The 24,961-nt window shown below is 50.4% G+C and overlaps 10 protein-coding genes across 10 annotated transcripts, besides 1 other annotated feature; 5 read left to right on the top strand and 5 right to left on the bottom strand.

The window, feature by feature from the left end:
• Positions 1-24,961: part of a sequence feature (contig 1.80 1848..335440(-1)) that runs on past both edges of the window.
• ANIA_10581 (MARVEL domain-containing protein) lies at positions 735-1,895 on the top strand. Its single transcript, XM_050611654.1, has 5 exons — positions 735-916; positions 975-1,134; positions 1,196-1,383; positions 1,436-1,482; positions 1,539-1,895. The coding sequence occupies exons 1-5, from the start codon at positions 854-856 to the stop codon at positions 1,558-1,560; spliced, it is 480 nt and encodes a 159-aa protein (XP_050467659.1). The 5' UTR covers positions 735-853; the 3' UTR covers positions 1,561-1,895.
• Positions 2,000-4,030, top strand: ANIA_10589 (LCCL domain-containing protein; the record flags this gene model as incomplete). Its single annotated transcript, XM_050611653.1, has 2 exons — positions 2,000-2,487; positions 2,536-4,030. The coding sequence occupies 2 exons, from the start codon at positions 2,000-2,002 to the stop codon at positions 4,028-4,030; spliced, it is 1,983 nt and encodes a 660-aa protein (XP_050467658.1).
• ANIA_04713 (putative serine/threonine-protein phosphatase) lies at positions 4,222-6,023 on the bottom strand. Its single transcript, XM_050611652.1, has 3 exons — positions 5,340-6,023; positions 4,803-5,279; positions 4,222-4,745 (listed from the first exon to the last, which is right to left on the bottom strand). Exons 1-2 carry the CDS (start codon positions 5,917-5,919, stop codon positions 5,080-5,082), a joined length of 780 nt encoding a protein of 259 aa, XP_050467657.1. The 5' UTR covers positions 5,920-6,023; the 3' UTR covers positions 4,222-4,745; positions 4,803-5,079.
• ANIA_04714 (tRNA threonylcarbamoyladenosine dehydratase) lies at positions 6,371-8,182 on the bottom strand (the record flags this gene model as incomplete). Its single annotated transcript, XM_657226.2, has 3 exons — positions 8,152-8,182; positions 7,699-8,058; positions 6,371-7,632 (listed from the first exon to the last, which is right to left on the bottom strand). The coding sequence occupies exons 2-3, from the start codon at positions 7,982-7,984 to the stop codon at positions 6,371-6,373; spliced, it is 1,548 nt and encodes a 515-aa protein (XP_662318.1). The 5' UTR covers positions 7,985-8,058; positions 8,152-8,182.
• Positions 8,134-8,635, top strand: ANIA_04715 (uncharacterized protein; the record flags this gene model as incomplete). Its single annotated transcript, XM_657227.1, has 2 exons — positions 8,134-8,319; positions 8,435-8,635. 2 exons carry the CDS (start codon positions 8,134-8,136, stop codon positions 8,633-8,635), a joined length of 387 nt encoding a protein of 128 aa, XP_662319.1.
• On the top strand, positions 10,537-11,965 carry ANIA_04716 (glycosyltransferase family 32 protein; the record flags this gene model as incomplete). The annotated part of the gene is made up of 2 exons (XM_657228.2): positions 10,537-11,596; positions 11,650-11,965. The coding sequence occupies 2 exons, from the start codon at positions 10,537-10,539 to the stop codon at positions 11,676-11,678; spliced, it is 1,089 nt and encodes a 362-aa protein (XP_662320.1). The 3' UTR covers positions 11,679-11,965.
• On the bottom strand, positions 13,588-14,958 carry ANIA_04717 (cAMP-dependent protein kinase catalytic subunit pkaB; the record flags this gene model as incomplete). The annotated part of the gene is made up of 4 exons (XM_657229.1): positions 13,588-14,307; positions 14,362-14,486; positions 14,551-14,643; positions 14,706-14,958. The coding sequence occupies 4 exons, from the start codon at positions 14,956-14,958 to the stop codon at positions 13,588-13,590; spliced, it is 1,191 nt and encodes a 396-aa protein (XP_662321.1).
• On the bottom strand, positions 15,608-16,923 carry ANIA_04718 (V-type proton ATPase proteolipid subunit; the record flags this gene model as incomplete). The annotated part of the gene is made up of 8 exons (XM_657230.1): positions 15,608-15,650; positions 15,704-15,789; positions 15,843-15,927; positions 15,977-16,095; positions 16,163-16,279; positions 16,371-16,388; positions 16,456-16,586; positions 16,809-16,923. The coding sequence occupies 8 exons, from the start codon at positions 16,921-16,923 to the stop codon at positions 15,608-15,610; spliced, it is 714 nt and encodes a 237-aa protein (XP_662322.1).
• On the top strand, positions 17,400-21,743 carry rom2 (putative Rho guanyl nucleotide exchange factor (Rom2); the record flags this gene model as incomplete). The annotated part of the gene is made up of 4 exons (XM_657231.2): positions 17,400-20,049; positions 20,100-20,530; positions 20,582-21,013; positions 21,062-21,743. 4 exons carry the CDS (start codon positions 17,400-17,402, stop codon positions 21,146-21,148), a joined length of 3,600 nt encoding a protein of 1,199 aa, XP_662323.1. The 3' UTR covers positions 21,149-21,743.
• On the bottom strand, positions 22,511-23,573 carry ANIA_04720 (C2H2-type zinc finger protein; the record flags this gene model as incomplete). Its single annotated transcript, XM_657232.1, has 3 exons — positions 22,511-22,869; positions 22,935-23,360; positions 23,417-23,573. The coding sequence occupies 3 exons, from the start codon at positions 23,571-23,573 to the stop codon at positions 22,511-22,513; spliced, it is 942 nt and encodes a 313-aa protein (XP_662324.1).

Raw genomic sequence — 24,961 nt, 5'->3', positions numbered from 1 at the left:
ATTGGTGGTTTAGTCACTGGAGTTTGGTTGTTTTCAACATTGCAATAATGAACTGGCTAACATGGAATCTTATGGTTTCGATCTACATATGTCTGAAGGCCATTATCCTTTAGTTGCCAATGGGCGGCGCCCTAGGTGATGCGATAAAAGGTGAGCGTATACAGAACATTGAGGGAATCCACATGGCAATCAGCACTAAACTCTAAAAGTATTGGTGTGAATGGCTTTGAGCTCAACATCAATATCCAACCATCATGATGAGGTTTATTTATTTCATTAGATGCCACCTGAGACTTTGATCGTAAGGCTTAAAAGATGGCAGGACACCAAATCATCTTGACGGAAGGATAATCGAAGCGAAACGTCTTAATCCTTACTGGTGATGCCGCTCTTCTTCCCACGAGCAGGCTGCAGCCCGCTTGGGTGACGTATCACCAGGCAGAACAATTGACCACGCCACCTTTTCCCCGGTCAATCAGTGCCCAGTTGGGGTTTGCGAGCTGCAACTGGAAGTGTTACTCGAAACATCAGCTGTAGGCAGAGCTGAGCAGGACACTGAAACCAATCGGCTGCAGCCAGACGACGTCATGGCCTCGAGCTGGTCACGTTCGCACAACAGAATTGTTACTTGAGGTAAGGGGCGTTGGACGGTGAAGATGCGCTCATGCCGGGGTATTAATATTGAGGCCGCTCCTTATCATGACTTTCTTCTCTCTTCTGATTCCAAGGCCCGATGAAAATAAGCTTCTGTCAACCAGATAAACTAGGCCTAAGGCAACCTGTCAGCCCTCCGCATTGATTTACCAAAGCCCACTCGAAGCTCTTCAATTAATCAACCCCACTCCCGCCCATTATGCCTGTCTTCTCGCGTGTCTTGTCTGTGATACTCCGTATTGCTGAAATCGGTTTTGGTGCGGTACGGTTCCTGGCGCAGTTCCACGCTACAATCCACGAACCTATGCTAACTCTCATAGGTGGTCGCCGGTATAATCGGCTGGTTCCTCCACAGGTTCGGTGACCTTGACATCTGGCCCGAGGCGCGATGGATCTACACTGAGGTCGTCGCTGGAATATCCATACTGTTTGGTATCATATGGCTGATTCCGTTCTCGTCGGGGTTCTTCACATGGCCGCGTATGTAATTCCTCTCTGCACAGCGATTCCCGTGCCGATGCTGATCTCAGTTTCCGCACAGTGGACTTGCTTCTTTCCATGGCCTGGTTCGCGGCCTTTGGTGTCCAGGTCGATGCCAACGACCGACTCAACTGCGGCAGCATTTGGCGTTGGGGCTCCATAACGGATGACACTTACTGTGGCCGTTGGAAAGCCGCACAGGCATTCAGTTTTCTCTCTGCCATTGTCTGGATTGTTTCTGCGCTCGTGGTTAGTACTCCAAGGACCCAGAATCTCACGCTACATGCTGACGAGTGTGTAGGGCATGTGGTTCACCTTCCGCGTCAGGCGGCATGCTACTGACAGATAGTAAGTTTCAGCGGCTACTCTAGAACCTGGGTGTCAGTTCTAACTTTTTTTCATAGCGGCCATCGCTCTCGAGTCTAGACCAGCATCAAGTCTTGGTTCAATGCCAGCTCTTCGTGATTTGGCGAAGATCTTAGCGAAGAACACTCATTCTCGGAGGATCCAAGCGTTATTGTTGCGCCCGCAATCTACCGCATCTTCTGTGTTTCTTTATTTTCTTCTATAAAGCTGCTCGTCTCTTCAGCTACGACGAATGGGTCGATGATTTCACGAAGTAATGACGCGAGCATGAAGTTCTAATACCCTATGTGTTTTGGAATTGGCAATTTTTCCTTATTGAATTATATAACTATTATGATGAATTGATGATTTGTTTATTAGCCTTGTGATCATTAAGGTAATCTGTTGACATACTTGACATGGTGGAAGCGTAAATAGACGATGACTAACGAACGCCTGGTGAAACCACAACCAGCCCGCTTTTCTTCCCCGAACGTCCGCCATCTATGGGGCGATAACAATGCCATCGCGGTCAAGCTCCTCGTCCTTCGAGAGACTCTCCCAACATCCTGATGAATATTCACTGAAATCACAAGATGACTCCGGCAGTAGCCAAGCGGTAGCACGTAATGGCCGGGATAGCTTTGACCCCGCGCCAGCCATCCGCGAACAGAGCACGAGCGAGCCTCTGCTCCCAACATCAAACCCTCACTCTGTCCAGCAACAGAAGCGCTTCTCATGCTCTGTTGGCGGCATTTGGGAGTGGATGCGTGGCCCATCGCCGCCGCATAAGTACCGAATCAACCCTTGGCTAGGCCGATGGCAAACGGCTCCCGGTCGTCTCATCGAGCGATACTTTCACAGCACGAAGACAAGATTCTGTCTCCTTTCCGCCTGTCTCCTACTGTGGGGCGCGGCGTTTATTTCTATTTTACATGTCAGCGTTGCGGGACAGGAGATACCCGGCCTTGGAAGCCCTGTGAAGCTTTCTTGCTCAAGTAGACTTTGGTACGATCTTGGATTTATATCAGAAGACTTGGACTAATCTCAGCGCAGGAGCAACGCAACTAACTGCGGTCTCGATGGAGATTACTGTCGTCCGTTCGATGGAGAAACGTTTGCGTTCCGGTGCCCTGCGGGTTGCTCGGGCTTCATGGTCCTCGAGCCATATTTTGTAGGCCCAAAGGAAATCAACTATCAGCACCTGGTCATCGGAGGTGCTGCCGCCGAAAGCCAGCCTGACTCTGTTTATAGAGGCGATTCCTCCATCTGCCAAGCTGCAATGCATGCCGGACTACTAGAAGATAGTAAAGGCGGCTGCGGCATACTTCGTCGAACAGGCGAGCAGAAGAATTTCCCGGCAGTCGACAGGAACGAAATCTCAAGCGTCGATTTCCCGTCTCACTTCCCCTTATCTTTCACATTTGACACTGGCGCGTCATCAGAACACAGCGGCTTGGACTGCCAGGATATCCGCTGGCCGCTCTTCACCTTCTCCGTGGTCGTATCAACAATACTCTCTCTGGTCGTCGCATCCCCAGCCGCGTTCTATGCATCTATTTTCTTCATCGTCTACTTTCAAGTTGCCCTCTCCTCCGACCCCCCATACTCGCCAGATTACTATGAAATCGTCTCAACCGCGCTAGGCCGCTTCCTCCCGTGCGCCTTCGTCGGCTTCGCAATCTACCATTTCTGTATCCGGCACACCCTATCCGACCTAACAGCACACTGGGACAAGACGATCCTCTGGCTGGGGCCCTGCTGGGTTGGCGCCCTCAATACAGACACCTTCGACAAAATCCCCATATCTCGCCTAACACCCCACGACATCCAGCAACAGCCCGGCGCCATTCCGGCCCTCATCATCATTATAGTCATTTTGGTTGCAATTGTCATCACGCAGGCCCTCGCCTTCCGCAACGAGGGGCGTATGCCGAAAATGCTGGCGCTCTATGCTACACTTATCGCCGGGATAGTTATCCTTCTCCTCGTACCAAGCATGAACCTCCGCATCCATCACTATATCCTTGCTCTTCTTTTCCTTCCCGGTACGACGCTCCAGACGCGTCCTTCTCTACTGTACCAGGGCCTTCTGGTAGGCCTCTTCATCAACGGCATTGCGCGCTGGGGATTTGATTCAATCCTCCAAACATCCGCTTCCCTACTCGACGGCGCGCAGCTCGGCTCTATGCTCCCATATATACCACCGGATATCATTACCATCCCCTCAGGAAACCCAGATATCATCTCCTTCGCTTTTAGCTCTCTCCGATCTCTACCCTCTGACATCGATGGTCTCAGTGTAATTGTGAATGACGTCGAGAGATACCACGCGTTTCGGTCTGATGGTGCCGTTGACGTGCGACTTCCGGATTTGAACTGGACGCGTGTTGTACCTGGCGAACCGGAGTACTTCCGGTTTGGGTTCATAGTAGAAAATGCATTGGGTGGGTTTTGGTATGAGGATTTTACAAGGCCTATAGTTTGGGACTCGGATGGGAGGTGGAATGTTTCTGTTTCTAGCTCTGAGGGTGGGCGAAACTCTATGTAACTTGGACTGTGGACACTAGATTGGAAGTGTAGGTGTTTTGTACTGTATTTACCACATGGTGCCACATAACTTTGGTCTATCATGTGGTTGAAGTATTTACTTTCGCGTAGCTTATACTTGGGTTTGTTGGATATGGTGAAGGTTTTGGCAGGTTAACATCTCAGGAAAGGTCTTATATCAGAACCACCGAACCCAGAGCCCAACTAAATTCTATATAGCACTAACCAGTTGCATCCAGAACTGACCAAACTAGAAATCTCTCGCCGACTCGTCGGCCCGAAATGAAACCCACCATGTGCATGCCAATACATTATGAAACAACGATGTTCTTCCAAAATATGTGAAAAAGAGAGAATAATTATGTGCCATGTCATGCCAGACGACCAGACCCAAAATGCCAACATTAGGTAGATGAATATAAATGACTTCAGTGCTGATAATTCAGGCGCTACTTTCCCTTCGCTTTCCGCTTCTTGTCATCCTTTTCTTTCTCTTCATCCTTGGCGTAATCAGTCGAGCATTTGACCTGCACGATCTCCTGCTTCCCGCCATCGGAGATAACCATAGCAGTCAACTTCCCGCCCTTGACGCAGCCAGTGTCCAACCCCTTAGTGTACTCCTTTAATGACAAGCCCGACTTGGAATCATGTCCATAAATGACTGTCATGACACCATTTTTGGACTCGAGGGAGAGGGTTTGATGTTTGTTGAAGAGCTACAGGGCGTTAGCTTGATGGTCATTTGATTTTGATAATGCAATGCAGTTGCGTACCTTCGTCCACTTCACGCCCTTCTCTAGTGATGAGCTTGGCACGTGTGTTGGCAAATCGACAGTCTTCATATTCATAACGCTGTAGGGATCCTGCCTGTCGAGATCGACGCCTGGGATAAGCCCGGCGTGGGCGACGACAACCTGTCCCATATTCGTGATCTGACCGACATTCAGGATGACGGGGCATGCGTCAAGCCATTCTGCTTGCTCGGCGGACAACTGACGTGCTAGTTCGCGGGACTTGGCGGACTCTGGATGAGCGATGTCCCATGAGTCGTCAGTGATATTGGACTCGAGCATGTCGTGACGGAGGACAAGGAGGCGGTCTGTCGTGGTTGCCGCGGACACAGGAGGCGTTGTAGTGTCGGGCGAGGTCCACGACGCCTAGGCTGTCAGGCCCCTTTTCAATGAGATCGCCGGTGAAGATTAGGTGGTCGCGTTCTTCCTGGAAGGAGACTTTGTCGAGGAGTTTTTCCACTGTTTGCCTAGATGTCAGCGCCACCAAAATAATGGGTAAAGAGACTGGGGTATACGCACACTCCTCCTTGCACCCGTGCACATCCCCAACAATAACTAATCTCCTTGAGCTATGCTTACTATCATCCTCCTTCGCCTCCCTGGCCGGCAGCAGTGCCGGATCTAATGTCTTAAGTTGAATCATGTCTTCCAACTGCGGCACCGCATTCGCGCCGAACCAACCTCCAACTTTTGACTTCTCCTTCGGATCTAGCGCCGTCAATATCGCCGAGTTCTCCTTTAACCGCGGAAACAGGAAGAACTGCCACCCCAATATGCAAGCCCCCAACAGAGCAAGGTAAACGAGCACGTATCGTCGAAAACGCGGCGCAGCAACGATCGACAGCACGATTTGTACCCATCTCGGAGCGTCGGTTCGGTCCGAGACGGAATTCGACGAGGCGCTCCCTAAATGGCTGTATTTTGCACCAGAATTTGATTGCCACTCGTTACGGACGTAGTCGATTAACGGCCGCGCGAACCGGCTGAGACGCGTTGGCGGTGATGATGATGATGGATGAGGGGGGTATAGACCGTCTTCAGAGATGTCGTCGGAAATGTCGAGGGCCTCGCGGTCGCGCGAGCGGTCGCGGTCTGCCATTTGACTGGAGTATGTAGGCAAACTTTGGCGATACCTTGGGTCGATTCGACAATTTCTTTTGGGTAATGTGGATATATTCCCGTGGGACGGGAAAATACGAGAGTTTCAATTGAATGTGAAGAGTTGTTGTTGAGGTCAAGTGTCGTGTGCCTGGGTTCCAATGTAGCGACAACTGGCCTGGAGATCAACCCTACACAGGCTTAGCTCTTGGCCTTAAGGGGTCCAAGTTTCTCACTTCAGTCAATCAGATTGTACAATGTCGTCCTAGTTTCCACTGTTATTACTATTAATATTGTACTAACCACCAATGGTTCGTTGCCGCGCTGGAATTGTGCCTTGTAACAGATCTTGTGGCAGGGCTACTAGGCATTTACATTTTCGTCTTATCATGTTGAGTAGATAACGGCCATGCTCTAACTTAAGAATCATCACCACGAATTCTAATATACAATCATCGAAATTGCTCATAGTATGCCATCTCCTTCTGGCGCTGATTCACCTTCTGGATAATCTCCTCGCTGTACAGGTCTTCGACCTTCTTTCCACCCATAAGAACTTCCTTCTCATGGCGGGTGGCTTCCTCCTTGGTCATAAGCACTAAATCCTCAGGCTTGAATGGAATCAAGATTTGCCCTTCTTTCTCCCATTGGGGATCCGGCTTAAACCCATTGGATGGTCGGTTCCATAGGGTAAGTGCTAGCCGACTAGGAAGTCCAGTAACGACACTCTTGCCCCGCCAAATCTCGTCAACGAGATAGATGACATCGTCTCTGCTCATCGGGAGACGCAGTCCAATAGGCTGGGTGCCTGATTCACTTTCCGCTCGAGCGAGTCGTTCAAGGGTCACCAGTAGCTGTGCGTGGACGGTGTCGTAGAGCTTGTCTTTGCCCTTACCACCCATGCTATAGTCTGTTGGGTATTCAGAGATCTCGCAAATGACGTGATTTGCAAGAGTGTATCCAAAGACGGCAGGCATGGTTCCAAGTACGGGGAGGATTCGAGAACGGAAATCCGGCAGTACTGATAACTCGCCTACCTCGCCCTTGGCGAACTCCTCTTCTGCCAGCGGCAATAGTGTCGCCTTGCCGGGGCCGGGCTTTTCCGTGGAAAACACCACTGGGATACCAGTAGTTACTCCCAGCAGTTTAAGCCTCCTCCTGGTGCTGCGTGAAAGTCGGTCGTCTGAGCTGACTGACATATCCGTGATCATGACGCGCGTGGGATCTGATTTACATCCAGCACCCATAGAGGATATCACCGGGATGGAATGCGAGTGACAGTAGTGCAGCAGCTCAACCTTAGATTGGATGTTGTCAATGCAATCAAGCACATAGACGGGCTTCTGTCCTTTGTCGGCATCGTCCAGAGTCCATGGTGCCAGCAAGTCATCGGCAGCAGATGCGCCAAAGAGCTCGTTTCGGCAGTCGAACTTCACCCACGGGACGATCTGCTGCAGTCTCCTGCGAATGCAATGTACCTTGGGTGTTCCAACATCCGCTAATGTGGCAAGGGCGTGCCGATTCAAAGAAGAGAGCGTGACTTGATCGAAATCAATCAAACGGATTTTGGATACGCCCGATCGAGCCAGCGAAGCAACAGCATGCGAGCCGACGCCTCCACACCCAACAACAATTATGAACGCGTCGCGGAGTTTTGCGAGACCCTCATCCTTTAGAAAGACGCGGTTTCGGGCGAGCTGCTCGAGGATAAGCTCTACCGGAGAGAAACAGGGTTAGCTTGTGCGCTTGCCATGCTCATTCCAAAAGAGTAGCTTCTCACCCTCATCGTAGTCCCCCTCTTGCGCCCTCCGCGCAAGAGCTGCACCACGTTCATCCTCTTTGCTCCAGTATGGTCCCGGGACTGCGGCGCCAAATTCATTCAGGCTCTCTGCGCGGTGCTTCTCATCGATTGTTGGTATAGAAGCCTTTAACCGCTTCACAGCTTCTCGTCTCCGGTATTTTTGAAAACCGAGTATCGCGCCTGCAACAGCAGCTCCGGACAGCACTGCAGTTGCAGCGAGCTGGACCTGGTGTGAGTTGTTCTGTCGTTGGATCCAGGATGCCATCTCAAAGTGGATCGTTCTATTCTATCGAGGAGCCGTTGCGCCGGTATCAATCAAATCATGTGCTGTTCCTAGATCTTAGGAAGTTTGTCAATATCGCATTTCATAAAACCCAGGTATGAAGCCTCGTCTCGTAGTTACGGTGTTCCACAATGAAGAAGGAGGCTTACCATCATACAGCTTTGTTCATCAAACCTCGTGGAGCCAGGAAAATGTGGAAGTTGCTGCCCTTTCGAAGCTCCACAACGTGCAATGACATAGTTGGTCACGTGGGGCTAGGCATGATCTTTATGCCGCGTCGAGGATCCTCAATTCCCTCCCTCTCAACGTGTCGACAGGTAAGCTATCCTCCCTTTCTTTATCTTGCCCTACTTCTCGGCTAATGCGCAAGAAAAAGGTTTCCAACCGAACCTTCGCTACGATCCCGATGACGATACAACATTCACACTAGAGCTTCTCATGACACCTTGTTTCGGACAAAACCGACAAATTGATATCATCCTTCGCGCGCTCTTTGCTGCCGAATGGAAGATGAAATTTGCTCAAGCGTGGGTGATTGAGTTTGAACAGAGATCTAAGGGATCGGCTACTGGTTCTGTTGGTCTTGATCGCATCGCCGCTGCGATTCGAGTCGTATACTGTCCCTATCCATAAGACGTCCAAAACGGCCGTAGAATAAAATCAGGCGTATATTGACTAACGTGGTTGTGATATTGTGTCATAGTGAATTCGTGCTTGTCGCACTCCCCGTCCCCCAATCGAACTTTCATGTCAGCCCGACAATGTTTATAAGGCTCCCAAATTCAACGTATCCGTTTGCATTACCTTCCTCTTATGTTTCTGGTTTCATGATCGAGATCTGCCCGGTGATGAGTACGCAGTACCAAAAGCCAAAGTTGTATGATAACCGGCCACTAGGTGCTTCCTAGCGAAGCGCAACAGCCTGGATATCGATGAGAACCTGAGAGCTAATCTGAGGGCGGTTCAAGATCGAATTTTACAGTTTAGTTACCATAGCCACTCCTAATATTTTCATAAGAATGAAACATCAGTTTCTTTTGCTTCAAGGCTGTCTCTGCGGCACACTACGGCTTTGGTGGTAGAATCTTGGATAGTGACTTCTCTTGCCTCGCATAGCAAGGAACCCACTGTTGTGGAACCTAGCCAAAGGTAGCTTGACGAGATCGTAAAATCGATTGTAAAATCTGCAGTAATGTCGTTTTTGAGTCACAACGTCGAGCTATGCCTAGAGCCAAGAGGAGTCACCGTAGTATCGGGCTTGTATTGCGAACCAAGGTTGGCGTGGTACAAGCCACTGGAGTGAGGCTACAGGAGCAGGTTCAGTTCCTCGCCATGTTCCTGAGGAAGCACCGTTAAGAAAAAGGAGAGAAGTTGATATTCTCTGCCCAAGCTGTCGCGATGTCCATCTATTACTGGGAGCAGAGTCTAGATAGATCTCGTCAATGCCAAGACTGAAAGATGCACTTGACTGTTAATGGCGCCCAACTGACGCGGCGAACGCAGCACTAGACTAAAACAAGCCTCCTCTTTTGTCGCCTTTGGTCCAGGTGGTGTGGACCTTCCAGTTGTAAGGGAAGCGACGATTGATAAGTGTGATGGCAATGGTCTAGATTGTCAAGATTGTCAAGACCACAGAGGGCCTGTAACGTTCGATGATCTCTGTGACGGAGAAATCATGTGCTGGAACTGCAGTGTTGGCCGGATGCGGTAATGACAGCAAGATAACGGACGCGAGATACAACATGACAACATCGATCCCCAGTTACCATGGAGGAGAATTCCGATGATCGAAGATAACCAGCCCTGCTAAGTCTTTCGGTGGGGCGGTTGGCTCGTTGCGGACTCACAAGTGACATGGATGTCACAGTTGGAGGTATAAAACACTTCCAGCCCCTGAATCTCGCTGGCAGATTCACAAGACGGTACTAAGTTGGCGTTCCGATTACCGCCAGGATTTATCAGGATTAGTGTTCGCGGTTTCAGAGCGAGTGCTAAGCATTATTGCAACTGCAGCTTCCACGCGGCGTGGGCGCCACTTTAGTTCCAAGTCCGCCGCTTCTTGCCCGGCATTACGACAGCAGCGGCCCACGTCAGGCCTAACCAATTTCTCACCCTTTCAATATCTTCTTGTGCTTCCTGCTGCGAATTGGCGCGGGCTTTCCTTTTGTTCTGTCTTTAAATCAGTGTGATCTCCCATTGCTGGTCAATTGGTCCTTTATCTAATCAGAGCCGAGCAGTTTGAGCTCGCCGACTTCCGACGCGCTAGTATAGCGGAGCCTTTGTCCTGGTCAACCACGACTATTGCCATTGCGCCTGTTGCTCCCACCAATTTCTGAACTCTTGAACGAGCAGACATGAACGGCTGTCAGGGGGTCTCTCAGTGAAGGCAACACTGAACGGATTCAAAAGCTGGCTGGCTTGATCGCGGAGATTGACGGCTGCTGATCGGGGGCCGCGAGAAGGTTGGGTGAACTTCAGCATTTCGGATTGGAACTGCATCTTCGCCACCAAATCACCGTCGCAAATCTGCAGCAATGCTCACTTTTCGAAAGGCGCTCATTGTAGCTGCCATCTTCATTACGCTCATTCTCTTCCTTCGATCGTCGCATTCTGGGCCGGAGTCTGCGGCGGCCGCGTCCCCAGAAGACATTGCCTATGAGATCAGTCAAGAAACAAAGGGGAAAACATCAAGTGAGAGTTCAGACTCGACACAGCAGCAGCCGCTGAAGCAGCCGCCTCCACCAGCTACTGCTCCCTTGCGCGAACGCCTGCGCTACCATTTTCCTTACAACCTGGAAGCCAAGTTCCCCGCATATATCTGGCAGACATGGAAGTATACTCCGGCTTCTGTGTGGTTTAGTCAGGACCTACGACGACCGGAGGCGAGCTGGACCGAGATGAACCCCAGCTTCGTTCACCAAGTCATTCCAGACGATACCCTTCATCACCTCGTCAAATACTTATATGGCTCGATCCCTGAGGTGCTTGAGGCGTTCAATTCAATGCCGATACCTGTAATGAAAGCCGACTTTTTCAGGTATCTGATCCTCCTGGCGCGCGGTGGAGTTTATAGCGATATTGATACCACTGCGCTTAAACCAGTGGTGGATTGGTTACCGGACAGCCTCGACCTGTCAACTATTGGCTTCGTTGTCGGAATTGAGGCTGATCCGGACCGGCCAGACTGGCATGACTGGTACTCTCGTAGGATTCAGTTCTGCCAGTGGACCATCCAGTCCAAGCCGGGCCATCCGATCTTGCTAGATATCGTGACGTACATTACCCAAGAAGCCCTACGGATGAAGAAGGCGGGAATACTCAAAAAAGGGAAGATGGACAAAACCATTGTTGAATTCACAGGCCCAGCAGCTTGGACAGATGCGGTGTTTCGCTATTTCAACGACCCAGAATACTTCTATGTCGAGCCTGGAACAACCCGCAATATCACCTATGAGGACTTTACCAACCAGGTTGAATATCAAAAGGTTGGCGACGTCGTAGTCCTACCAATCACTAGCTTTAGCCCCGGGGTCCAGCAAATGGGTGCTCAGGGTATAGATGATCCTATGGCATTCGTCAAACACAATTTTGGAGGTAGGCCATCTCTTCGCCGTTGCTCGTTAATTGCAAGCTGACAACTTCCCTAGGAACGTGGAAAACCGATCCCTCGCTCTAAGAAGATCATCTTTTTAGTGCCCAAGATCGAATAATTCGGCTTTTCGCGATAGGGATGGAATCTCAATGCCTTGAAGCCCATCGCACAGGACCTGAAGCAGCAATGACGCATTGCCGCTTCAAAGGCCACACCGGCTCTGCGTGACTGCCACGTTGTCTCTCACTATTCCCCGATGGTCCAACTGGTACTGCTATCCAACAGCCCCGCGTTTCGGAGAGATTCCACAAGCTGTGCGGCTCAGAGGGACTCTTGCGCACGCCTTTGGCGACTTCGGTTGCCAGTAAAACAGTCTTCTGAGCCGGCAGCCCTTCTATCGTTCTCGGTCTGGAGTTGGTGATACTGATTGCCGTTGGCTGGTTTGTCAACCTAGCCATATGCGCTTCGCCCACAGTAACGATGTGTATGTGTATACGTGCTGTTTCTTTCTTACATGTTCTGAGTAATCAATAGAGGGTTTAATAGCAGATCATGCTTTAATATATGCCCATATATGTACTGCAGCTCTTTAGTTCCTTTGACTGGTCTAATTCTTGTGAATTGCCGTGAATCTCTAGGCTTGGACAGGGCTTACCTCATCTATTGAAGGCCTCCTTGTTCAATGTCACTTGTAGCACGACGAGAATGTGAATGCAAACCCCTTGTATGAACTTGGGCTCAGAGGATTTCGAAAATTTCTTCACTACTCCGCCTTCATTGCCTGATCAGACGACTCTTGACAGTTATCTATGACCTTTGAACTGGCCAAAATCATCTCACGAGTCACTGTACGATTGCGCTGACAACCTGTATATGCCTCTGAGCATCCTGGGCCAGTGAATGATCCTTAAAACCGTCACAAACTTCTATGTTTGCTATTTAGGAGCGAACATTGCTTCACGAATCACCATCTTTAGGGGTCGGTGTATTCGCGCGGTGTCATCTGAGTGCTGGTATGTACCCAGAAACGTTCTTTCGATTAGACTTATTCTTCTTATGTGGCTCATATATCGTTCGTAATTTCATTCATCTTCAAGGTTTAGTCGCTTGGGCTTTGGTCCTCATTGAGTTTGGGAGTTGGGATATCTGCCCGGCTAAAGTACTCTGTATTGAATAGTCCGTTTACAGATTGGAGTTTGCTAGCCTTGGTAATAAAATACTCATGTGTAAATAGTATAGGTTCTCTTAGACATAATCGTAGGTCTCCCAAAAGCATAAGACAAGGTAATATCTACAGCCAATTAGGGAAGCTACCTATGCACTTAATTATGCACTATACCAAGATCCCTTTAGGAGTATATACACATATGCAGTAATACGGACAGCTAGGGAATCAAATGCCCACGGCGAAATGTGTTGCAAAAAAAGACTTCGTATTTAGATGGTGAGTAGATAGTGGATCCATCATTGACTGATTAGCCAAAATGCCAGCACTTGAGGATAGGTAACAGAAAGAGATGGAGCCGTTATGATGGAAGTCAAGAGAAGTACAGTATGGCCTCCGGACTTGGATTGGCGGAATAGTGCTTGTAATCTCTCCGTGACTCGGAAGAATCGGGAACGCAACTTGGAAAAACCATTAAGGGGTGATATGTCCAAGAGAAAGGACAGGTATTGACATGCAAAGACAGATGGTGGAAGCGTGCCCGGCCATGTCCCCAACCGGTATGAGGATATAGGCAGTCTGACAGTCAATTGAGAAGTGATTTAGCGGCAATTGAGGAAGATGATCAAACCGCTGCGACCGAGTCTCGCGTAGCATAGGATGCCCTGCTGTGTACCAGAATTGCTTTATACTCTGGCTTTTGAAGCGGGCCGAAGCCTACTTCTTCGGCTAGGGATCCCGCACAGTCCGGTTGTTGGACGTGTGATACCATTCCGCAATGTTGAATGTGCGTACAGTTATAATAGCGATCGGGTGCTGCTGGTTGTCCTAAAAATCGCTAAAGAGTGTTTCATATTTGGAACGCATGTCCTCAGTGTATATGGTCTGAGATTTCGGATCAGGATCAGGGTATTCTTCAAAGTTCCCTGTATCCGCGGGATGGTCGACACGAGGGATGATAGGTCCTTTAATACGACGATAGAAAAGGTCATCCCAGTTAATATTCTCAAAGAACGGATGCGTCCTCACCCTGGCTGAGCCGCCCGAAATATGTCCAAGGCGCTCGGCTGGGTTCGTTTTGCACAGCAGGGAAATGATGTTCTGTGCAGCGGGTGACATATTCGAAGGGTAGCGTATGTGACCTTCGACAATTTGTTCGTAGATCCGCATTGGATTTTGATCCCAGAAAGGCGGTTGACCAACAAGAAATTCGTATATTAGAATTCCCAAAGCCCACCAGTCAACAGCAAGGCCATGCCCACTATTGTGTATCACCTCTGGGGCGAGATACTCCGGAGTGCCGCATAGAGTGTACGTTTCGCGGTCGCCAATTTGTTTTGCGAACCCAAAATCAACGAGCTTGATGTGACCGTCAGCATCAAGCAGGATGTTCTCCGGTTTCAGGTCGCGGTATACAACACCCTCGGCATCGTGGAGGAATTCGATCGTCATGGTGATTTCGGCCGCGTAGAATTTCGAGGTATTCTCGTTGAAACGTCGCGCACGGCGCAAATAGCTGAATATCTCACCCCCAGGACAATAGTCAAGCTCGAGAGATGTCAGTCAACGACCAAAGACAGTGGACGCAGAGTTGGAGAGTACCAGCATGTATAGGCTTTGACTATCAGAAAATGAGGCGATTAATGTCGTGATGAATGGATGGCCAGACACATCCGCCAGGGTCTTCCGTTCGTTGCGAACATGCTCGACTTGCTTGAGTTTGATCACTGAATAGAGTCCCGGTTTATTAGCCAAGACCGTGACAGTGGGATGGCATTTGATTGTCCATACCGTCAGCTTTCCTTAGGATCTTTAGCGCGTAGACCTTCTCTGGTCTCGTTTTGTCGTCGCGTAATCTCGCCAGCCATACTCGAGCAAAAGTACCTGCGCAAGACAGATACCACCATTAGATTCCAGCCACGTATATATAGAGGTCTGTTACTAACCGGTACCGAGGGTCTTCAGCAATACGAAGTCGCGGACGCTCAACTGACGGGTAGAGATCCCCAGCTGTTTCTCCTCTGGCCGCTCGGTGATGACGAAAGGGTTTGGGTGCCGCTGTGTCTGCGGCCGGACAGACGCAACTGTGCGCTTCTCCCTGTCATGAATCTCTCCGGGAGTTGGGTTCCCGGAGTTATCAGAGGCCGATGAGCCCTGCACACCACTAGGTGGCGAGGGTCCTACGGTTCCTGAAGCCATTTGAATGGCGCGAGATCATGTCTCGGGAAACAGTGGGGAAGGATGAGCGCTGCGCGTGAAAAAGCAACGACTGGCAATTGAGCGAGTGACAAGTCTGAAGCACTAAAACGCGCAGAAAATAGGAGAAAACTCGTAGACCTGTAGAACAGATCTAGAGGGTTAAGAAACTAAGAAAGAAAGGTGTATTGCTACTGCGGGATCTAAGAGGTTTTTTGCTGGCGGCGCTACGGAGACTCTGACGTTACCGGCTGGCGGGGCAGTCCATACAGAGTGACTGCTGCCAAAACGAAGTATGCCGCCCATCACAAGACCAGATAGTGGCAATGTCAAGTATGATCCAATTCTCGATCCTCATGGAAAACGCGGGTTCAACCTAATCGTATTTGTATTTGAAACACATGTTTGCATGTACGGAGTACTAGTACAGGAACTCGCCCTAAGGCGGATGCCGGAGCATGTGAGGAAGTGCGTGGACGAGGCCCAGCCGCGATCTAGATAGATCGACGCTGGGTTCGTTCTGAGGTGTCCTATAGGTCCGTCGTCGCCAAGAGTTCTATAAAAGTAGGTAGAGGCGTGATATGTGAAGGGACGATGTACAAATCACGGATGTCGTCCAAACAGAGAAGCAGTTGCAAAACTTAAATAGCGCTCAGTTCGAACTCTTCGAGTTCAGGATGAGACCAACGATTAGCCTGTCAAGATTAGTAAGATGCGTTGGCAGCCTTTCAGCTTCGACCACACGTACCCATAAAGCCCAAGAACTTCACCGAAAATCAAAATGAGAATCATGCCGACGTAGACTCTGGATTGCTGCATGTAAGCGCGAACTCCCTGTATCATTCGTTAGCTAGTTTGACGTTCGTGGCCACTCGGTTTCTGCTTACGGCATCTCCAACGATTCCGATCGTGTATCCGGCAGCTATTCCAGCGAGGCCGACCGACAGACCTGACGCCAGATGCATGCAACCCCTTTCTTGCGGTTAGAGTAGGTCCGAGTAGAGGGCATCCCTTCACGTACGCATATAAGCTCAATGACGGTTCACTCCCTGTCGGCGCAGTGACATCGCCCTGGATAAGGACGGCAATGACTAGACCGTAGACTGCGATGATACCGGACATAACGACGGGAATCAAGGACTGTCATGGCGCGGCAATTAGCACGGAAACTAACAAGAGCAGGGTATACCAAGCACGCATTTCCTACCTTCATGATTAGATCAGGCCTGAACGTTCCCACACCGGCGATTCCGATACCGGCTTTCGCTGTTCCATATGCCGCTCCGGCCGCTGTATCAGTGAGCCTTGGTGATTCTGCAGCAAGCTGCGAGTTTTGAGAACGTACATCCGAATATCATCTAATGCGGCTTCGTTAGTCCAGAAGTTGAATAATCGCTTGCTGGTTTGGCACTTACGGCTGCAGCAATTCCTGCCTGTATTTAAATTGATTGTCAGCATGGACGATGTAGAGGTATATTCAAGCGCATTCCAATAACTCACGAACGACAGGAACGGGGCGAATTTGGGTGTCAACTCGCTCTCCGTCATGGTGATGCTCTCTTTAATGAGGGAAGGGAGGTTCGAAATGGAGGACACAAGCTGCAGGATTGCTCTGGTCTCGATGAGAGATACTGAACGACAATGTAGAAGCGATGTAAAGCTTCAGGTAGTTGAGTCGGTATAGTTAGTGAGAACTGGCAACCGAACAGCACGAGAGAAGGGAGCAAGTTGCATGCGTGGGCCGCCGTAGAGCGGACAGCCACTTCGCCCGTCTGGGTTAAGCCTGACATGTGCCTGTTCGACCCAACAACTGACCTTCATTTCCACCCCCGTGCTCTCTTTTCTTCACGCACGGCATTCCCATCCACGACTACCGGTGATTCCCTCGACGGCCACCTCGTTTCCTTTGCTTGACGTCTTTGTCTGGTGCTCGTTGTCCAGACTTGATCTCTCGACCGGCCAATCCATGCTGAGGGAAGGATGCTGAGGTTATGAACGGCATAGGCACTGGTCTGCCATTGCGCTCAAGGCTGCTACTTGATTCACGTTAGACTTTACCACGCGGTGTCGCCATTTACATATCGAGGCATGAATTATCACTGAAGGACTATTCGTATCTCACATTTTCCTTCCCAGATCTTCGTTCTTGTCTTTCTTATTTCTATTACCATTTACCCTTGGTTGCCTTTTGATCGACTATCACTTAATTGCTGTGGAGCACTGTCTGTTGACCCCCCTCTTCCCCCATACCGCCGTCCCCACGAATCGAACGACAACCCGAAACATAGCTGTGCGCTATTTACGACCAGACTCGATACCCCCCGTCCTCGATTCTGTTTGCGATTTCGGATCCAACTCGTCTCCTTTTTGCCGTCTTTTGTGTTCTCTACGGCGATCGAATCAAGAGGGATAAGCTCAAAAGCGCGGCGAGGTGATATTTCACAATGGCCGATATTGGGGGCCAGCAAGGCCGGAACTACCGGCCTCATGGTCATCCGTCCTCTGTCCAGCGTGATGCTGCCTTTTCAGAAATTTTTGGCGGAGCACGGCAGCCTGGGCGCTCGCAGACCATGACATCCCAAACGCCCCAGTTCTCCCAAGAGCGGGCTCACACGATGTCATCGCAGGTTCCGCGCCCACAAATGCAGAGAGGTCCTCTCCCGCCACAGCGCCCGATGCAGAACGGATACCCCCCGAGCCAGTCAAACGGATATTACCAGGCATACCCCGGTTCAGCTACTATGACTTCGCAATCTCCTCAGGGGCCTCCTCGACCTTACCCTGGGCGCTATGCTTATCCTCAACCGCAGCGTCTAGATTCCAGACCAGTTCCGGGTCCTCCCTATCAAGATGCCAAGGGGTACAATCGAGCGATTCCTCATCCTGCCCTGAATTCGGACCCCTACAGGTCAAGATCGATGGCAAGACTGGGAGGGCCACCAATCCAACCGCCCCAGCCGAACAGCTTCAACCATACATCAGCGATCGCTTCTCGCAATCAGCCGTATAATCCAGCAACTCCAATGACACCGCAAGGACGTGTGGTGCCCGAACGACACGGAAATGAGCGCGCCATGTCCCTGACTTCATACTCTATGGATCGCGAGCCGATGCATACGACAAGAACCGGGTCTGGACGAGTGATCCCCAATAGGCGCCAGCCATCAGGGCCTGTTCAACCGCCAATAGCGCAACATGACGACTACTCCGACTACATGAATGGAAGGGTCCGCCCGCCAAGTGACGGTCCAATGCCCAACCCTAGGACCTTCTCCATGGCATCAACTGTTGCACCTGATCGTACAATGAGCATGCAAAGCAACCTAACTCACAGACCTAGTGCTCAGACGACAACGACCCTTGTGTCGAACAACTCGCGCCGCAGCAAACTGCTTGCAGTAAACCCAGCTCTTCTCTCGCGGGTTGCTGATGCATTTCGAGAGCAAATCCCGCTGGGCGAGAAACAGAAGAACGGCCTTTCGTACCAAAACGCTTTCTCGGGCGCAGATGCGGTGGATGTTATCTGCAGTATCATCAAGACGACTGATCGAAACCTTGCTCTCCTTCTTGGACGCGCTTTGGACGCGCAGAAACTCTTCCACGACGTCACTTATGATCACCGCCTCCGAGACGCCCCCGGCGAACTCTATCAATTTAAGGAAACATTGGGGGAGGAAGCGCCTAGTTCCGAGGTCAATGGTGTTTTCACTCTTCTAACCGAATGTTATTCTCCAACCTGTAACCGCGATAGCCTGTGCTATTCTATCGCCTGCCCCAGACGACTCGAGCAACAAGCCAGGCTGAATATGAACCCGCTTCCGGTACTCCGAACTTCAGCCTCAAAGAGCAGCCTGCACGGCGACGATGATGGCGGCGACAACCAGAAATTATGGATTAACATGGTCCCCAAAGAGGTGTCAGACAGTGTCGATGATAAAGAGAAGAAGCGACAGGAGATCATCTTCGAGATCATGTACACGGAGCGAGACTTTGTGAAGGACTTAGAATATCTGCGTGATTTCTGGATGAGGCCACTACGTTCTGCCAGCAACTCCCCCATTCCCGAGCACAGACGGGAGAAGTTCATACGGACTGTATTTGGCAACTGCTTAGATGTTCTCAAAGTCAATGGCGCACTCTCTGAGGCTCTCAATGCAAGGCAAAAGGAAAGTCATATTGTGAAGACGGTCGGTGACATCTTCTTGCAACATGTGCCGCGTTTCGATCCGTTCATTAAATATGGCGCAAATCAGCTCTACGGCAGATACGAATTTGAGAAGGAGAAGTCTTCGAATCCAGCTTTCGCAAAGTTTGTGGAAGAGACTGAACGGCTGAAAGAGTCCCGGAAACTGGAGCTGAACGGTTACCTGACTAAACCAACTACACGTCTGGCTCGGTATCCTCTACTGCTAGAACAGGTCGGCAAAAACACTGCGGAGGGGAGTGCGGATAAAGAAGATATCCCGCATGCGATCAGGATTATCAAGGATTTCTTGTCCCGTGTCAATGCCGAGAGTGGAAGGGCCGAGAACCACTTCAACCTGGTGTCTCTCAATTCCTCGTTGAAATTTGGTCCAGGTGACTATGTTGATTTGAAGCTCACAGAAGAAAACCGACAAATGTTGACGAAAATGGCGTTTAAGAAAACGCCTACTGATAACTCGGAGGTTACAGTATATCTCTTCGATCATGCTGTTCTTCTGGTAAGAATCAAGGTCGTGAACAAGCGAGAAGAGTACCGAGTCTACAGGAAACCTATTCCCCTAGAACTCTTGGTAATACCCCAAATGGACGAGGTCATCCCAAAGCCTGGCATTGCGAAGAGGCCATCGTCAGGGTTACTTGCCAACAAGACTGCTGCGAATCCACCGGCCGCGAAAGATACCCTACCGATAACTTTCAGGCATCTTGGTAAAGGTGGATACGAGCAGACGCTATATGCCTCATCCTCACAACAACGAAAGAAGTTCCTGGAGCTAGTGGACGAGCAGCAGACAAAGCTCCGAGAACGCAACAGTAACTTCTACAACAAAAACATCATTTGCGAAAAATTCTTCAATTCAGTGAACAGGGTGAACTGCCTTGTCCCAATTGGTATGAATCGTTGCGACCCTGCTTAGATATTAGCTAACTCGATGCTGAAGATGGTGGTCGGAAACTTGTATATGGCACAGATAGCGGCATATACGTGTCGGACCGAAACCCACGGGACCAGTCCGCGAAGCCAAGAAAAGTGCTAGATGTCAGTCAAGTGACTCAGATTGACACGCTGGAGGAGTATCAGCTACTCTTGGTTCTTGCGAATAAGACTTTGTACTCTTATCCGATGGATGCTCTTGAGGTCACCGAAGGCCAAAACCCAGCGGCTAAGAGACCGAAGAAGATCCAGGGTCATGCGAACTTCTTCAAATCCGGAATCGGTCTTGGACGTCACCTGGTGTGTTCAGTCAAGACTTCGGCTCTCTCAACGACCATCAAAGTATATGAGCCCATGGACAATCTAGCCAAGGGTAAGAAGAAGTCTACTGTCAGCAAGATGTTCCAGAGCGGGCAAGATACCTTAAAACCGTTCAAGGTTAGTTTAGCCCCCACATCAGTCCTGATTTCTGAGCTAATCAATCTACAGGAATTCTACATCCCGGCAGAATCATCGTCGATCCATTACCTCCGATCAACCCTTTGCGTTGGTTGTGCTCGTGGCTTCGAGGTTGTCAGTCTGGAAACGACAGAGACTCAATCTCTTCTGGACCAAGCAGACACATCTCTGGACTTTGTCGCACGCAAAGAGAACGTAAAACCCATTCATATCGAACGGTTGAATGGAGAATTCCTACTGAACTACAGCGACTTTTCATTCTTCGTTAACCGCAATGGTTGGCGTGCGCGGGCGGATTGGAAGATCTCCTGGGAAGGGAATCCCAATTCTTTTGCACTCTCATTGCCTTACATACTAGCATTTGAACCGAACTTTATCGAGTTCAGACACATCGACACGAGCGAACTGATCCATATCATGACTGGAAAGAATATTCGCATGCTACATTCTTCCACACGAGAGGTATGCTCGATCTTCTCCCTTTGAAAAGACGGGTTACTAACGGCACAGATTCTTTACGCCTATGAGGATGATTCAGGCGAAGATGTTGTGGCTAGCTTGGATTTCTGGAAGCACAAGCCGCTGGCACAGCATTAGGCTTCTGCACAGAACTGGCGCCTGCTTTTGATCGCTTTTTAGACCAGATTCTATTTCTGCTCATTGAAGAAGCATTTCGACTCCATCTCTTCCCACTTCTTTTTCTTCTTTACTCATTTGCTTCCTTTTTGAGCTGCCTCAAAGATTTTCTAATACCTCGACGTTTATTTGGTCCGTCCCAGATCGAGCCTGCTTTGCTCTCAAATTATCTTCCGTTGGCCATTTACTTCCATCGTGCTGTGTACAATGAAGCGCAAATACCATGTTCTTTTTCTCATATATTCCTGTCATTGCCTTCTCATCCTGTCCGATCTCTTTTTGCATCACTTCACAATCTTCTTTCTTTCCGTCTCTGTCTGTGCGGGAATCGTCTGTCCTGTCTTATCCTATCCTGTCCCGCTGTGTCTTCCACGCCCATAGCGATTACATATATTTAAGTTAGCTGCAGGGTAAGCTGGCCCTGACCCCGATTCTCCCTCTGAATTGACTGGCTTGGTCTTCTACCCGATGCACCTGGTCCTTAGTATTCGTAGGATAGCATCTAAGTACATATATATTTACATTCCAAACAGACAATACTACGCAACCTACCGTCGAATATTCTTGTTTGCATCCTCATCGTTAGGTATGAATGACATAACCCCTAAATCCACCCAAAGCTCGTCACTTCTTCTGCCGACTCTGAAATCAGAGCTATGCCATCATCGAAGAAAAGTGGGCTATATTACGGAGTATTATAGTAGAACCCCCACCTTCGACCGGACTTTGTACATATAGCACTTAGACTGTAGGCTGCAGTCAATGGATCGTATGAGGTTGAGAGCTGCCTTTATCTAATCTACAAGTACAAGCTACCTACCTATCTAGCCTTAGAATCCTGGTCTAAGCAGTTATTGATCTTCACTTGCATATCACGGCCTCAGTGTCTGTCACCGAAAATTTCAAGACATGAATTATTAGTGTTTTGGGCGACTAGCAGGAAGGAAAATAGGAAGACGTGTACTGGGAAACGGCCGATTGGAAGACTCTAGGTTTTGAATATTTTGTGCCCAGATGAGCGCCAGCTAGATTGCCATTGAGCAAAGCCTTGTGTATGTCGCATTAAGTTGCTAGCATGTCATTAAAAGGTGCTTCGCAATGCCCAAGCCCGATTTGAACGGAAAATGGAGATGGAAACATTCTGATTTGATGGTATATCATAACTCATAGCGCAAGATATGTACTGTGAAAACTAAGGGATAAGCCAAACGACCGCCAACCAAGCATGAATAATCCAGGCCCATGCAAAATGACAGCATTCCTATTTTTCTTTCCCGTCAAATTACGATGTTTAGAGCACAGCAGCAGCAGTAAAAATGCGACTCAGAAATTTGGTACCACAACGCGAGCGACGTCTTCTGGTGGGTGATAATGGTGGTAGTAGTTCCCATATTCAGAGATCATGCCTGCGTAGCTGCTTTGATAATGGTCCGAGTTGAGCCATGATCTGCCAAAGGGAGAATCGGCTCGGGTTCGATCTGATCTGTCGCGCTCGCGCTCTCTGAACAATGGATGGAGACCTGGCTCTGCCACCTCTGTTGTTAGGGAGCTGTTGTTTTGGTTGCTATGGGCCTCGTGATGGCCGGGCCCCCACTCGAGAGGTAGATTGAGGGAGTCTAAAAAGTTGGTGAAATCTTCGTAGTGGTGTGGCTCTTCGGGGAGGTATGAGGATGTTGTTGTGGCTGTTGGTGGGCTTAGCCGAGGCACCAAAAAGAGCAGGCCTGATACTTGAAAGGGTGGGACATACGTGTGTAGTTGGGGATGCCATGTGTAGCTCCGCCTGGGAGGAGCAGCTGAGCTGCCTCGAGGATCTCTGGGTCATGGGTGCCATCGCTGGCCGGATCAGGATAACCGTTCTCGTCTTTCATGTAGCTGGTATTCTGGTGCATCGTCCAGTGGACGGGTTCGGCGTCCACTGGCGACGGAGGCATGCTGCTCGGGTCCTGCGACGCAGCGTTTGGGACAGACTCACGTCGAGATCGCACAGTCGCCGTCGAAGCACGCCGTATCCGTTGCTTTGTGTCATGGTCGGTTCGGTGCTGCGATTTGGGCGAGGTGCTCTTATTGGGCGGATTGACGTCCTCATGGCCGGTGATGCCCATATGCCTCTTGAGCAGATCGCGGCGAGAGAACGCCGCGCCGCACAAGCAAGTGTACGGTTTTTCCTTTGTGTCTGGTAAAATAGTCAGTGGATTTCTCTGTAGAGAGATTAAGAAAGCAGAGACGCACGAGTGCGAACATGACGCTCGAGATGCTCGGTGCGTCGAAAGCTGCGGCCGCAGTGGACGCATGTTCGCGTCTTCGCTGCGGCTCCGACGCTCAGCCGGCGCGAGTGCTGCGCAGGTGAGGCATGCGTTACAGGCGACTGCGAGAGCATCAGGGACATGGCTGCCTTTGAATGATTCGACTTGGAGTAGGGAAGATCGCTCCACTTGGAGTAGAAGTGAAGTTATTGACACGAAGGGGGGGAGGGAGGGGGGGATGGACACAACTCCCACACAAGGCAGTCGATTGGGAAATATAATTGAAATGGGAATGGAACTAGAATTGGAATTGTAATCATAGCAGAAGAGGAGAAGGCCGACGAACCCCACATGCGATAATTGATAATGGATACTAGGATAATGATAAAGCACTGCAGCCAGAGCAGGTCCAGCCGGTCTCTCTGGCCTCTATCGGACTTGTTCCGCTGCTCCTTAGTAGTACCAAAGACCTGCCCAGGTATATCATCCAGGCCAGGCAGCTCTACGATCGATCACTCAATCAGGTGGGTGGCCCCTTAACATCCGCCTCTTTTGCTCCAGAGTATTCCCGTCCACTGACTCTTCAAAGCAATGAACAGACAAAGTACTGACCGGACCCAACCGCCCAGTCCCCGGTGCTGATCAGCCCCATCCCCGGATTCCTCGCCTGCCCGGAAAAACATCCCCAGATTCAGGTCCGCCAGGACGCAGTGCTGAGGTCTGAAAATGGGCTGGGCGGGTAGACACCACTGGCAGATTAAGGGTAGGTTGGCAGCGTCGACTGAGCTCCCAGCATCTGCTGCATCTGCTGCACCTGCTGTATCGGGGCAGTTTCACGGCCCAGCGAGCGTTGGCCGTTCCGCACTGCATATAGCCACGATTCCGCGCGACCTAGACCTACCGTTGAGCTACCGTTGACGCTCCCTAGCCAGAATTGCCCCGGCCGCATTTCGTTCCGATCCAGCCAGCCAGCATTGAATTATCCGATCGCCATGACTCGCCAACCGCGGATCCTACAACGCCCGGCAGGACCAAACTTCGGCTCAACCATGGCCGTACCATGAAAGGCGCCAACCGGATCCCCCTGGACAAAGCAAGGGCAAAAGAGATGAACGGCTGGAGTAACTGGTGGCGAAGAGCTTGTCCTGACCATCTCTCTCACTCGGGCGTCCAGAGCATTGGCCTGAGCATCGAGACCTATTCGTCCCAAAAGCGTATTTTTTTCACCCGTTTAGCCGTCCATGGCCCCAAGATCGCTTAACTTGATAAGTGACTGATCGGCCAACAGTGGGCAGTCCGCTTCCCGGCGGCCTTCCCCACTGTGGACCGTGTCATGGGAAGGCGCGACCACAGGCTCAGCTGTCAGGACTCAGCTGGCTGGAGCCTGCCCCTGATGGTGGCAGTTGCCGGGCCCAGTACGTAGCACTGACCCTGGGCCCCCTCGCGAGTAAAGTTGCGATGCAGGCCTCTGTGGGAGCCACTATAGCACCACGCTCGAGCACGGTGCAAATTGCGAATCTGCATTATTTCC

The sequence above is a fragment of the Aspergillus nidulans genome, chromosome III (assembly GCF_000011425.1).
Source record: "Aspergillus nidulans FGSC A4 chromosome III".
Lineage (NCBI taxonomy): Eukaryota > Fungi > Ascomycota > Eurotiomycetes > Eurotiales > Aspergillaceae > Aspergillus > Aspergillus nidulans.
This window is presented reverse-complemented; position numbering and strand designations above follow the sequence as displayed.